At 32.7% G+C, this 13,303-nt stretch overlaps 1 protein-coding gene across 1 annotated transcript; it reads right to left on the bottom strand.

The window, feature by feature from the left end:
• On the bottom strand, nt 1-4,954 carry LOC111634477 (patched domain-containing protein 3-like). Its single transcript, XM_023379250.1, has 5 exons — nt 4,507-4,954; nt 4,333-4,387; nt 4,085-4,227; nt 246-1,295; nt 1-134 (listed from the first exon to the last, which is right to left on the bottom strand). The coding sequence occupies exons 1-5, from the start codon at nt 4,952-4,954 to the stop codon at nt 1-3; spliced, it is 1,830 nt and encodes a 609-aa protein (XP_023235018.1).
• Between the last annotated feature and the right edge of the window lie 8,349 nt (nt 4,955-13,303).

The following is a 13,303-nucleotide window of genomic DNA, read 5'->3' as shown; positions in this document are numbered from 1 at the left end:
TTATTTTAACAACTCTTCATTCGTATTCGGACGATCCGAAAACTCTTCGTCCGAAAGCTGACTCTCCTCACTTTTACACAATAATAACAGAAAACTATCCCATAACGATAGCATTATTGGAAGAATACACAACCCTTGAATTACGGAAGAAATAAAAAATATAAAACATACTTTAAATATATCTTTAAAAAATCCATACGGAGCGAATATTAACATAGAAACGCTCAAAAGTGATGAAAGACAACCTTGCACAATCGCGTGACCAGCAACATCCAAACAATCTCGCAGTTTTTCATTCGGATTCTTTCCTTTACTCTTTGCGTATGCGTACGATATATGAGCTGCGTAATCCGTACAAAATCCGGTGATCACTATTAAAAAAACTGTCACTATTGGATGGAATGTAACATCCCATACGGACATATATCCTATAGTTATTACTTCAATACAAGCTATTGTGAGCGCAATACAAAATGCACAAAACAAATTTGGTATCAAAATGATAAATATCAAAATCACTACGCAAGAACTAACGACTATTGATTGAGTTGTTGTAGGAACTGCGTTAATTATATAATCAAAGAAAATATATCGATAGTTGTAGCACTTTACCGGAAGATTATATTTATCTATTACATTCCAGAGATTAATAAAAACTTCATTGTCTTTCTGCAAATTATCAACCAGTTTCGTCTGAATAAAAAATCTGGAAGCTAATATTTTAGTGCCATCTTCACTGAAGACAATGTCTTTGTTGAAGCGTTTGGCCCACTTGAATTTAAGAAATACTTTGCGTAAAGCATCGGTGAAGTCTTCGGGTCGACTCAAATTGTATCCTCTGAGAGAAATCCAAAACTGTGGGTTTTTAATGAACTTCAGATAAATTCTCAGCCACGATTCTGTGAAATTACTTCCGGCCATATGAGGAGAATTCTCCAGTTCTGTCGTTAATTTCACTATATTATTCTGGATGTTTGGATCGGAGTAATCCAATGATGATGTAACAACTATCTGGATTCTATCGCGATATTGTGGATAGAATGTATTGTCATTACGAAAGAAGTTTAGTATATTAGAATTGTCGTTAAATGATCTATCGGATCCTGTAGAGGGCTGTATATATTTCGTGAAATAGACTCCTCCAGCGAGATACAAGAGAAAAACAATAATAATAGCTGCTTTTACAATTGGAAACGTTAGTATCTTTCCTAAATGGTTTTTGTAACAAGTCATTGTTGCGTTGTTTTCGTTATTTATACTCGAATAACAGCCATACTTTATAAATCCCATGAAGCCTATTAAAAAAATTAAAAAATAATCATATCATATTTTATATATTTCTAATAACTTTGAAAGTTCAATTAGTATCTTAGTTCTTAAATACTTCTTAAGAATTACGTTTGTAAAAATGAAACTCCTTGCTTACGGTAAAATGCTATCTGGATCTACTGCAATTTATGAAGAATTTGTAAAATTTATGAAATATATCATATGATTTACTTTTTAAAAATACGCTAAATCATGTTTTTATCACTTTTTATCACTTAAAAACAAGTAAACTGTAGAGCAGTGTTTTTCAACCTTTTTGAATACGCGACCCCTTTACAAGTTAAAAAATTTTGGCGACCCCCCACGCCCATATTAAAATATATGTCACTGATTTTAAAAACTACGTATTTAACTTTCTTTCTGTTGAGATTTAAATATCGATCAAAAAACTAATTGTACTGTAAAATAAACAGGCACAGCCTCTCACTGAAATTGTAGTTTTTTTATTGTAGTGTAGGACCTACAAACACTTGTCTTTTTCTTTTACCCGCGACCCCCCGTGTATGGCTTTGCGACCCACCTGGGGGTCGCGACCCACAGGTTGAAAAACACTGCTGTAGAGTAATAGCATCACAACGAGACCAAAACTAACGATTAAAATGAATGTTGCAAGACTGTTTGACATAATATTCATCATTTATTAATTATGAATAATTTATACATATATAAATTTAATTATAATGGAACTATTCTTTCGTAACGGACGTAATTTTTATTACGTTAAACTGAAATTTTCATTATAACTGTATTGTATATACGTATGTATGTTGGGTAAAGAGTTCAATACAGTTCAACGTATCTGCACCAAATTGCAGTTGAATATTTTTCGACATTCTAACAAAAATACTTTGGGGTTTCCACTCCCAATCGCTCCTAAACCCGTACCTATCTTAACATAAGTTCGAGCAATTTTTTGTGTTTTGCGGTATCTTCATTGATAATAATCGTTTTAATAAATGTGGATTTTACTTACGACCATGGTTTTTCACCCTCTCCAAAACCAATCTCATTGATTCGCACACCCTCACAAACTCGAGCAATACCATGCACATACAACTTGTATAAAACATAAAATCACTATTATTATTAATTATTTTTATTTCAGAAATTTGAAACAAAAAATGTTTTTTCTCTGTATTCATTAAGATATTAACAGAAGATTTCAGAGAAAGATAGATTGCACAAAATGCATTAATTGGATTAATGGCGTGGCTACTGGATTCAGTGCCTGGAGCGAGTTGAATCGGCGCGACTCCTTCCTCGGAAGAGGTCTCACGAAATTTATTTTGAACATTTAATTTTAAAACATAAGCGCAGAGCCAAGCGGTTAGGAGTAGAAAGTTGAAATTTGGTACACAGTTAAAGTACTGTACACTAAGAAGGGATTTTTCGCAATTCCCCGTGGGAAAGAGATAGAAAGCTTATCCCGAAGAACTCTGCTTATACTGTACTATTTTAGATGCAGTATTTTGCGTTTTTTGCGAGAAATCGAGCATATTTTTAGACCTATCTAAAAATTCTTTAATTAGTCTCGGAAGAGTGGGACCTAATTCTATAACGAATAAGATCGCTTATAATCTAATAATCTTAATCTTTGGTATCGTTACTTTTTCCCCGAGCAACGCCGAGCTCATCACTTTCTTCGGATCAAGTTGATAAGCTATTCTTTTTTCGATTGATATACTCGGACGGATCTAGGTTTCTCGGAGCTGAAATTAGGAGAAGTCGAATGGGAGCTCATTTTTTGTTAATACAAAAAATACCATACATTATCATTATTATATTATTATTAATATTAACTATTTTTACTGTATGATAAATGCTCATTGTTAATGAAAAAGTATTAAAAATTTATGACAATGATTCAATTTTTGCCGGCCCTTGACATTTGAAAGCCCCTTAGTTCCTATGTAGATCCACCCCCGGATATAGTAGCCAGCGTTAAGACAGTGTTGTGACACGCTGCTTTCTTAAATAAGTTTTGATTAATTTTAGTTTTGGAAAATGAGGCATGCTGCAATAATGTGGGAGAACCTATTTCAGGCTGCAGTGTGAAATAAAACTAGTTCAGCAACTTAATTTACAGAAGTAATTACTTTTTCCCGACTATAAAAACATGTTTTAAATCGAAGCAGTCAAGGTCCAAAACTAGACGAATGTCGAAAAAATATGCCGATTATTGTTCCACAATATTTTTATCAGATGACACGACAAGCGATAAGCACTTAAAAGGTGTACTGTACATAATTGTCCAACGGATTCAAGTCTAATAGTTATTTGATTAATTATTAAATCCAAAAATTTTTTACAAATGTTTTTACAAGTTTTTATTATGCCCTTTCTGACTTGGCACCCACGTGACTCGTGCGCCTGAGGCAGTTTGCTCCAACTGCTCCACGCTAGCTACGTCTCAGCATTGGATCTGAACATCATAAACTTACTAAATTTTTAAACATGTCTATTACTTTAGAAATGGAGGTATTACAATAATACACGATCTTTAGTATATTCACAACTTTAATTTCACTAGATAATACAACAATAAAAACGCCAACATTGACAGAAGAGTTGACAAATTTATGTAATGTTCCTACATTTATTTAACCCGCATTCGAATAAACTGGTCAAGAAAATTAGGATAAATCAAGATTGTAAAAGAAAATTACAACAGTAAACGTAAATGTAAGATGCCATTCAATACATAAAAGTTAACTAATTATTTAATGATTAACTCAATGCTTATTTATTATCTTACCTGGTGGTCTTTCATCCAACTTAACAGGAACAAAGAGTATTGCATGCAATTTCTTGGCTTCTCGATAGCCATCCAGTGCAAGAAGTCCGCCGAAGAATGTAACTTGATAGATGTAATCTATGAAAATACTTAAAGCCATGTAACTTCCAATTATACGCAGAATTCTAAACGGGGTAGTTAACGCAATTAACGAACACGCAACGTTAGTCAAAGACGTTATGGTAATCGATACGGTAGCCTGGGAGTACCTTTCACTCATTCTCTTTTCAACAGAATCTTTGGGATTGGTTTTTCTCCAAGCAGCTAGCAGAACAAATGAGTCATCCAGTCCGATACCTCAAAAATATATTCAAGCAATTGAGAGTTTTGATTTATATTGTATAATGTATTTAAAATTTTCAAAGTGTATTTTATATACTAACCTACAACTATAAACGGAATAATCGTATTGTCTCTGGTGTATTTCATGCCGCAGAGGAGCAACAGACCAGAAGCAGTTACCACAGCAAACGTGGATGAAATACAACCGGAAATACCAATCAGCGGTTTACTTGTCACCCAGTCCTTCGTCAGACAAGTTACACTTGCAAATGTTATCATACATGTTCCACCAATAATGATATGCCGTACAATATTTTCAAATATATTATCAATTTCGCTGTCGATACTAACACTATTCAGTATTGATACGCGGATATGATTGAAGGAATTTTGAAAAACTATTTTAAAAATTTCTTCTTCCAATTTATGTGCAAAATCCTGTTTGCTGGAATTATGGTAGTCGACAAAATAGAGTAAACGAACCGCTTGAAAATCTATTATAAAACAGTTTTCGTCAGTTGAAACACCTCCTAAATCAATAGCATCCATGTTAATATGCGACGAATTCATCTCCAGCGGATACCTGTTAAAAAGAAATAGAGATATTGAATCTGTTAATATCATAGAGCCACAAAGATTTATCACGACTTATTTGTGAAGCAACACGTTTGTTGTGTTGTGTAACATGGTGTTTTAGCGTGACTGATGAGTGACTTCAAATTATTTTCTTTTCTTTGATTTTAAATTATTATTATTTTATTCCATGATAATCATATCCATCATCTGTGTTACTGTACTATAGAATCTGCGCATTTTTATGAATTTTTCGTAAAATTCAGTGCATTTCTGTCGTTGGTTCTTCTTTAAGGATTTGTTAGAAATTAATTTTACCTCGTCACAGCATGTGAATAATTTTAAATGTCAGACTCATTTTTGAAATGATTATTATTATTAAAATAATGCAAAAAAGTTATAGAATTCGTTTCTTTCATTGAGCTTTTATCATATTTCAACTGTTATATATATTATAGATCAGTGTGGCGATGGGTCAGAAAACGATATTCCAAAATTTTTTACATATATGGACGAGGATTTTGAAATCTCGAGAAAAGCAAAAATTTTCGGAGTTCTTTGGGTTTTTTATATGTATAGATGTTAGCGTGTATATCTGTGTGACTAAGGTCAACCAATTCGAATCTTAATAACATGTGAGTGTCTTTTGTCGAAAATACAAGAAATTTTTAAGAGAAATTTACGTATTAATGACATTCGTGCTAATAAATTTTGGTTATTATAGGTTGACGGGTAGAAGATGAAAAAGGATCATTTTTCATAACGCGAGTGGAGTTGGAATTACATCCTGTAATTGTTATCTGTGTTAGGTGAAACAAATCAAGGATCAAGGTTATCGTATGCGCCAATAAACTTGCCCCACTTTCAAAATCAACGGTTCAAACATCGAATGCAATTAGCGGTAGTCATCTAGCATTCGAAAATCTGCATGATGGGCATTTGGGGAAATAAAATGACTTCGAATAAATCAGGTTCAACTTGCATTATATCAAAAAATTCAGCAACGAGTTGCATGACTTTTTTTCCTGTTATATTACTTTATTTAAAAAATAACTTTTATATTTTTTACTTAAAATACATGAAACTAGCGGATGAGCCCAGCGTTGCTCGAAAAAAAACAACAGCAAAGATTAAGATTATTAGATTATTTCGTACTTTTAATTTTTATATTATATTATAGTATTTGATTTATATTTACCAAGGTTATCTTAGGAAAAAAGTTATCACACCGAGTGTTTAATCTAACACATTTTAAAAGTTCTTTAATTAAATTGTGTACGGTAGAGAAGTAAATAATTTTTGAAAGCGTAGATTGGTCACTCGGTGTGATAAACCTTTACGTCAGATAACTTTTGTAGTTATATAAATCAAATACAATGATATAACAAACATTTAAAACGAAAACTATGAAAAGTGTATGATTAGTTTAGCTTACCATTGTCATATTTATCGGATGACAGGAAGATTTTATAGGTCAAGTAGACATCAATTGAAAATGTTAACTCTAACGAACTGTACTATTCGCAGCCAAATATCAAACGGTAATCTGCTAACCAATCAAATTTCGTAACAAAATGGAGCCAATATTTAAATTTGGCATCATGAAAAACCACTTAAAACATATTTTATACTGACCGGTAACTTCGTATTGTGTAAGTTTTCTATTCGAATTGGGCCATTATACCGCCGATCCGATAGAAAAAAGGGCTGTTGAGGAAACAGGTTAAAGTAATTCGATGAAAAGTAGTAATTCACTTCCTCCCGAACGAGAGGACAGTCGAAGACTACTACTTAATACTTTTCTATTATTATAATATATTTGAAAAGTGATTCGTGTTAGACAGGTTGTGACCGCCCAGCGTTTCACCGAAGTTGCTAACCTTGACGTCTGAAAGATTTCATATAAGATTTGTTTAAAAAAGAAAAAAAAACGATGTTACAATGAGAAAATAATTGCTATTATGTGATAAAAAAAGGTGTTTAAATTTTGGCAACAGATTGTATAAACCCAGGGTGGCCAAGCTCCTTGATAGTCCGAGCCATTTTTCAAAATTTGAAATTTTTCGCGAGCCGCAATTAAATACGTATTAAAAAGGTATGCAAAAAAGGTATTAAAAATTTTTTTTACAGAAATTATGTTTATTGAAAACATATAAATAAAAGTACAAAATATGTGTATTGAATTTAAATATTAAAAATTAAACACATTTATTTTACTTCTTTTGATAATTCTTTAAAATTTGGTGAATAATTGTTCACAGCACTTCTGAGTAATTCTTTCAGATGCTGGTTAGTTAATACTGATCGGTGTTTGGATTTCACGAATTTTAAAGTGAAATAAAATGATTTACATAAGTACGTTGTTCCGAATATTGAAATAATTCGGTTAGTAATTTAAAAGACATTTTGAACCACATACGAAACGATAATAATTTTTTAAAATATAATAACACAAAAATGATAAGGGAACTCGGGTATATTTATCGAGAGCTACAAATAATCCTTCAAAGAGCCGCATGTGGCTCGCGAGCCGCAGGTTGGCCACCCCTGGTATAAACTATATGTGTAGCGTGTTATCGTAAATATGCCTTTATATAAAAATTATTGGGCATCAATTTAAATAAACTGTAGATTTATATATAGCGACTGTCGTCCTCTGTCTTTGTGTCTGCCTGTCCATCCTAATTCGCAAAAAAATCTGTTACATACGTGAACGTCGAGAGCGTGACTGAAAAGCGTAGGGGGAAGTGGAAGTACTGATTTTTAGCAGAAGTCACGTCAGTACGATTCAAAATGTTCCCCTGAATGCAGTTAGATAAATGACTGACAAGACTTAATTGCTAACAGGAAAAGTATAATGTACAGAAGCAAAACACCATTAATTTAAAACCATTGATAACCTTGTGACGATGTTGCAAGAAATAATCGCTCGTTAGAATTAGTTTGGCTTATTTGGTTAAGGTAATGCGACACGTGAGCGAACTGCCGAGCGGGATGGATCAAGCGATGACTTTTATCAAAAGCTGGACCCGAATTAGCTGTTACTAACGTGAAAAAAATCCGGAAAACTCCACATGGCCAGCCTATTGGCCACGATCGAACCATTCCCAAGGCCAGGGATGTCTAACCCGCGGCCCGCGGTCGCATTGCGGCTCATTTAATATTTTTATGCGCTTCACTGCACCTTAAATTTTTTAGGTAGTTTCAAAAATTAAATTGGTATTCAATAAATATTTATAAGGTAGTTAATATCTGTAATTAAATAAATATAAAATTTAATTAAATAAATAAATAAGTGACAAAGAACACTATTCAACACCAAACAACTACACTGTTTACGTTTCCACCAAGCTCTTAGATAAGATATAAACTCTGAATGAGGAGTTTTCCACTCTCCATAAACAGTAGACTTCTCTGTACGTGGAAAAAATTAAAGAAATAGTACTTGTATATTCGCATGCAAAGGCCAGTTGTTCCAATGTCCTACGCTGCCTATTGTCGATGCTCTTGGTCGATCAATGCGAGCGACACGAAGTATCGACTGACGCTCCGCGTGTAGTCCTGTGTTTCGGTGCTCGCTTCGATGTCATAAAGTACTCCACAAACAGCCTGGGTCCTCAAAGCCTGCAGTGTTTCATGGGCTAAATATTTAAACGAGATAGTCAGTCACATGCAGAGGTATGGTTTCATTGACTTTTTTGCTCCTATGTGTATGATATACAGCTCTGACAAGGTTCCTACCGTCTCATTCACAGCTGTAATTGTATCAGCAATATTATTTTGTGTTTAGTTAAAGTTTTTCCATAATAAAATTTATTCGAACAGTTTTGTAGTACTTTATTCAGTAATTTCTGAAAGAATTAAGGATACTTCATATCAAGGTTACATCACCGTATTACGAAATCGTATCTACATATAAAATTATATAATAAAAGATGAAAAACATGCAGTTTTTCCTCTTTTATGATGTAATTTTATACATGTAAAACCCTGTAAAGTTTTCTAAATTAACAGCAGAATATTAAATTTCTTTTTATATACAGTATTAAAGTTACATTTAAATAGGTTTAGTCGAGTTTGTTACAATGAAAACATCTTTTTTTTGCATATTCAACAATTAGGGGAGGACGGGTGTAAAGTAGTGACTTTTTTTAGCAGAGTGGAAACAAAAGAGGCGCGACCTTGTCAATTGAACCCACGTGCGGTCGGGTAATACCACTTGTAAGGTATTGACTTGAAAACAAGGGTAAACAAAGGAAGCGCCGGCTTTGTTAATTGGACCCACCTGCAGTCAGACGGTAGTACATTTGCCATATTGTAAACAAACGAACGTAAACAAGTGGCGGACGTTTGTGTAAGCTTCACTCTCGTCGGATGACGGCGGACCTGAGTGTCAGCTGTTCGAGCATAAAAAAGGGTTGCGATTGGTCGGAAGTTCCCGTTCTAAAATCCCTTAAATTGCGGGGCGAACGAGAGACTAGAGAGAAGGGCAAGAAACTGGTACACGGTTGTCTCAGGCACTTGGGAAGCCCGCTGAGTGTAGAGAGAGTGTTCTCCTCTGTTGATCTTCTCAGGGACGGGTTAGTGCTGAGACCGGACCGACCGTGCAGTTGAGCCGACTCCACAATCTGACTGAGGTCTCTCCAAAGGTTATTAGTTCCCAGACGCCAACCTGGCACGTGAATTCACCACGCATGGTTATCCTGTACATATGATATGTTTTCTAACTTCTACTTTCTACTACTGTAAATAAACTATAAATATATTCAATTTGAGTGTGGAGGTGTGCTTTCCAACGAACCTGATTCATTACATCGAGTCGTGATACACAAGAAACCAACTCAACGAGACGGAGTTGGGAAGGAACGGCAATAAGATCTTCACTACGGGAATAAGTTCGTCAATTAAATTTACATTGAAACAAAATAAAACGCGACCGTCCTTAAAGGCTAGACAGTTGAGTTTTAATGACGGCTTGTTAAGTGCTGATCTTGTTGCTGATCGTGTTTTGCAATGGTTTGATTTGGCCACAAACAATAACTAGCAGAAGAAATAACTACATTCCCATATAAAGTCGCAATAGAAGCCAAGACTAAAGTTAAAAAATCATGAACTTGCAGATCAATTAATTTGGAGAAATCGGATTCGAAGTTCGCTAAAGAAAAGGGGCAGAACAGTTCTAAACCCTCGGAAAATGACGATGAAAATATTGCAATGAAAAATATGGAATCACTCAAGAAAAGTGGATTATCTGCTGCAGGTGTGAACCGTGGACTCATGTGGACTAAAACTGATTTTAACCAGTTCTATGATAAGATTACATTCTCGTGGACAATAAATAATGCTTTTTTTTCAGTTTTCAGTACTATTTGTTACAAAAAATTTAACTTATTCTTATCGTGTCGAGGTTGTCTCGTCCTCCCCTATATAATTTAATTCGTATGCAACTGAGATTTCAGCTTGAAAAGGAAAATGCTTTCTGCACGCAATAGCAAAGCGTTAAATTTCCAATCGTTTTCTTTTCTTTTAAATTATTTATTTTAAAAGTATTAATAATTTAAAAATATGTTTTAGAAATAAGAGTTTGATTGTTATTTATATAAAATTGAATATTTTTATTAAATAACTATATTAAAATATTATGCAAAATATATTTCATTTCTAAAGGTAATTAATTCTAGAACATTTTACTTAAAAAATATATTTTAAGACGTTTCTTTGTTTTCTGTTTGTATCCTCGTCGAGAAAACGTTGATTTTCCGAGCAAAAAGTGCTCCCTATTTGGGTGTTAAACACAAGAAAAGAAACCGAAAAGCAATGCCGATTTTGAGCCACCAACTATCAATAATCGATGGTTTATTCACTCGGCCAGTGGTAAGCTTCCTTCAAAGAGTAAACGTTAGAAAAGTACGAAAAAATATTAAATACATACCTTATATTTACTTACGCCGGAAACTCTACGTGTGTCTTCGTTAAGTAGCAAGTTCTCTAAGTAGTAAACACTACAGAATGGAAACGTTCTTCTACATTATCTCTTTATAATCTACAGAATAGAACTTCCTAATAAAAGAATTCTTGTAGCTACCTGAAATTGTACCTTTAAAGAATAAATCGTTAAATAAATTTCCTCTTTATTTAACGTTGTACCTCTGTACATATAAGAGAAATTTCAATTATGTTTTCGTCTTATAAAAGTAGTCAAACAACTCAGTAATAATTTTATATTGCTTTATTGGGAAAGTGGTTGTTTAAAAGTGGTCTTTTCCTCCTTTTTTCATACTTAATTAAACGTCTCTGATTAATTTTAATTAAACATAAGATTGCAAGGAAATTGTATTCAAATCGTTTTTCAATTTGCCGAATAAATTAAAGTATAATTAAACTATTCAACGTTTTCATTTCTGCTTACATTTAAAAATATTTCGTATTGATCAAAATATTACTCGGAACCGGGTAAGTTCAATTTTATAACCCCTCTTCAGTGGTACAAAATAAAATTCAGTTATTGAATTGACATTAAACAATAGATAACGAGTAGATAATGTTTACAAAACCAAAAAACACATTTCCCAATACCCTAAAAATCTCCACGTGTTTCTTCACCCTTATACAGTCTTATAGTCCTTTTTAATTTTAAGGTATTTGGAGTACGTTCTTCTCTTAAAAAGCATGTGGAAAATGCTTTTTAAGATGCTTTTTTAAGAGAAAAGATTCAATCTATAGTATTTTTTTTTTCGAATTGAAGAGACATTTACTTATTTAACAAATAATACAGCTACCATTAGAAAATTCAACAATTTCTTTTTAATTAATTTATTAAAATTTTAAAGAAATATTCAGAAATCAGATAATTGTTTTGCTTTCACCTTCGCATCCATTACAGATTTTACACCGTCAGGTATACTTTTAACGCAGTGGAACACACATGTATTCTATGTACTTTTATAGAATTTACGCACTAGTTATATTCAGAGAGAAATAAAAAGAAATTTTCTGATTTCGTAATGACTGAAATGGAAAGGGTTCGTTCGTTGCGGCTTAGATGATAGGCGAAGGTTAAACCGGTTCAAACAAATGTGCTTGTCCGGAGTAAACGTGTTTAGTGTGTAGCTATTACCAGATAATTATCGCTTCTATCAGCGCGTGCAGGAAGCAGATTTTGTAGACGAACGACAAATAAATTGTACATATTTTAATGATTTTTACGTAATTTATTAATTTCTGATTTTGTAAATTCAACATTTTAAAAATAAAACTCTTTTATAACTTATTCTATAAAGATTCTTTATATTTGTTGTGCAACTATCTTACAATTTAACGTTTTTAATGCTTGTCATATTTTCCATTGCAAACACAAAAAAATCGAGTCCCCTGTCGCAATTATCATTCAACATTCGATATTATAATAATATACAAAATAATAATGTACAATCCTAGATATTCTATTAAATTAGTATAATATAATTGATATATTCTTAAATATACTAAAAATACATTTTTTTTTTCTATTCTTACACTTAAATTCCTTCTGTTAAAGCGATTGATTTAGAACTTCGTTGGTAAACTATACTGTACGTTAAATTTAAACGTATGAAGTGAAGAGATACAAATTATTTTAAAAACTATTTTCTTTTAACAAGTTGGGAAATTAATGCTGGAGTAATTATATGTTTACCTGCGGAATACGGTGGATTTTCTAACGTCAAAGTATTTTATTAAAAATATTAATTACTCATGAAATATGTCGATAACAAATACATTTTTCTTCTTTTTGACTGTAATTTTTCTATTTGATGTTAAATTATCGCTGTTATGCATTACTTTCCATTTATTATAAACTGTGTAGCTTTTGTAAATTTAATTCAGTAGCTTTGTAATCCGATTTCTTTATTTCTGGACAATTATCACTCCATATTTTGCTACTCGTAAAATCTTTTTGACCAAGCCCATCGTGAGGGACGTGGCCCGACTTATTCGGAATGAACTTCTTCCTACCTCCTAATTCCGAGTCAGACCTTTCCCAGGTAAGTCTGTGATTCATAAATAATAATTTCTACATTTTCTGAGTGGCAACTTATTGGAACGTACATATTTTTAATACAGAGGTAAGAAATTGTACTGATTTTCAACATTGATACAGCTTCCGATTTGAGTTATTCCGTATTACTTGTATTTTGTCTAGTATATAATTACAGGTGTTTCTGTATATAATTATTTTATAAGTGATTTTTTGAACAATAACTATTTTATATAAATGGGAGATAACTTCGGGATCTAAATGTATTCTTAGTCGTTTCCTTATAACAAACAATTTCGCACTGAGAG

The sequence above is a fragment of the Centruroides sculpturatus genome, unplaced genomic scaffold (assembly GCF_000671375.1).
Source record: "Centruroides sculpturatus isolate CEXI.00-Female unplaced genomic scaffold, Cexi_2.0 scaffold710, whole genome shotgun sequence".
NCBI lineage: Eukaryota > Metazoa > Arthropoda > Arachnida > Scorpiones > Buthidae > Centruroides > Centruroides sculpturatus.
Note: the sequence above shows the minus strand (reverse complement) of the source record. Positions and strands in the feature narration are given on the sequence as shown.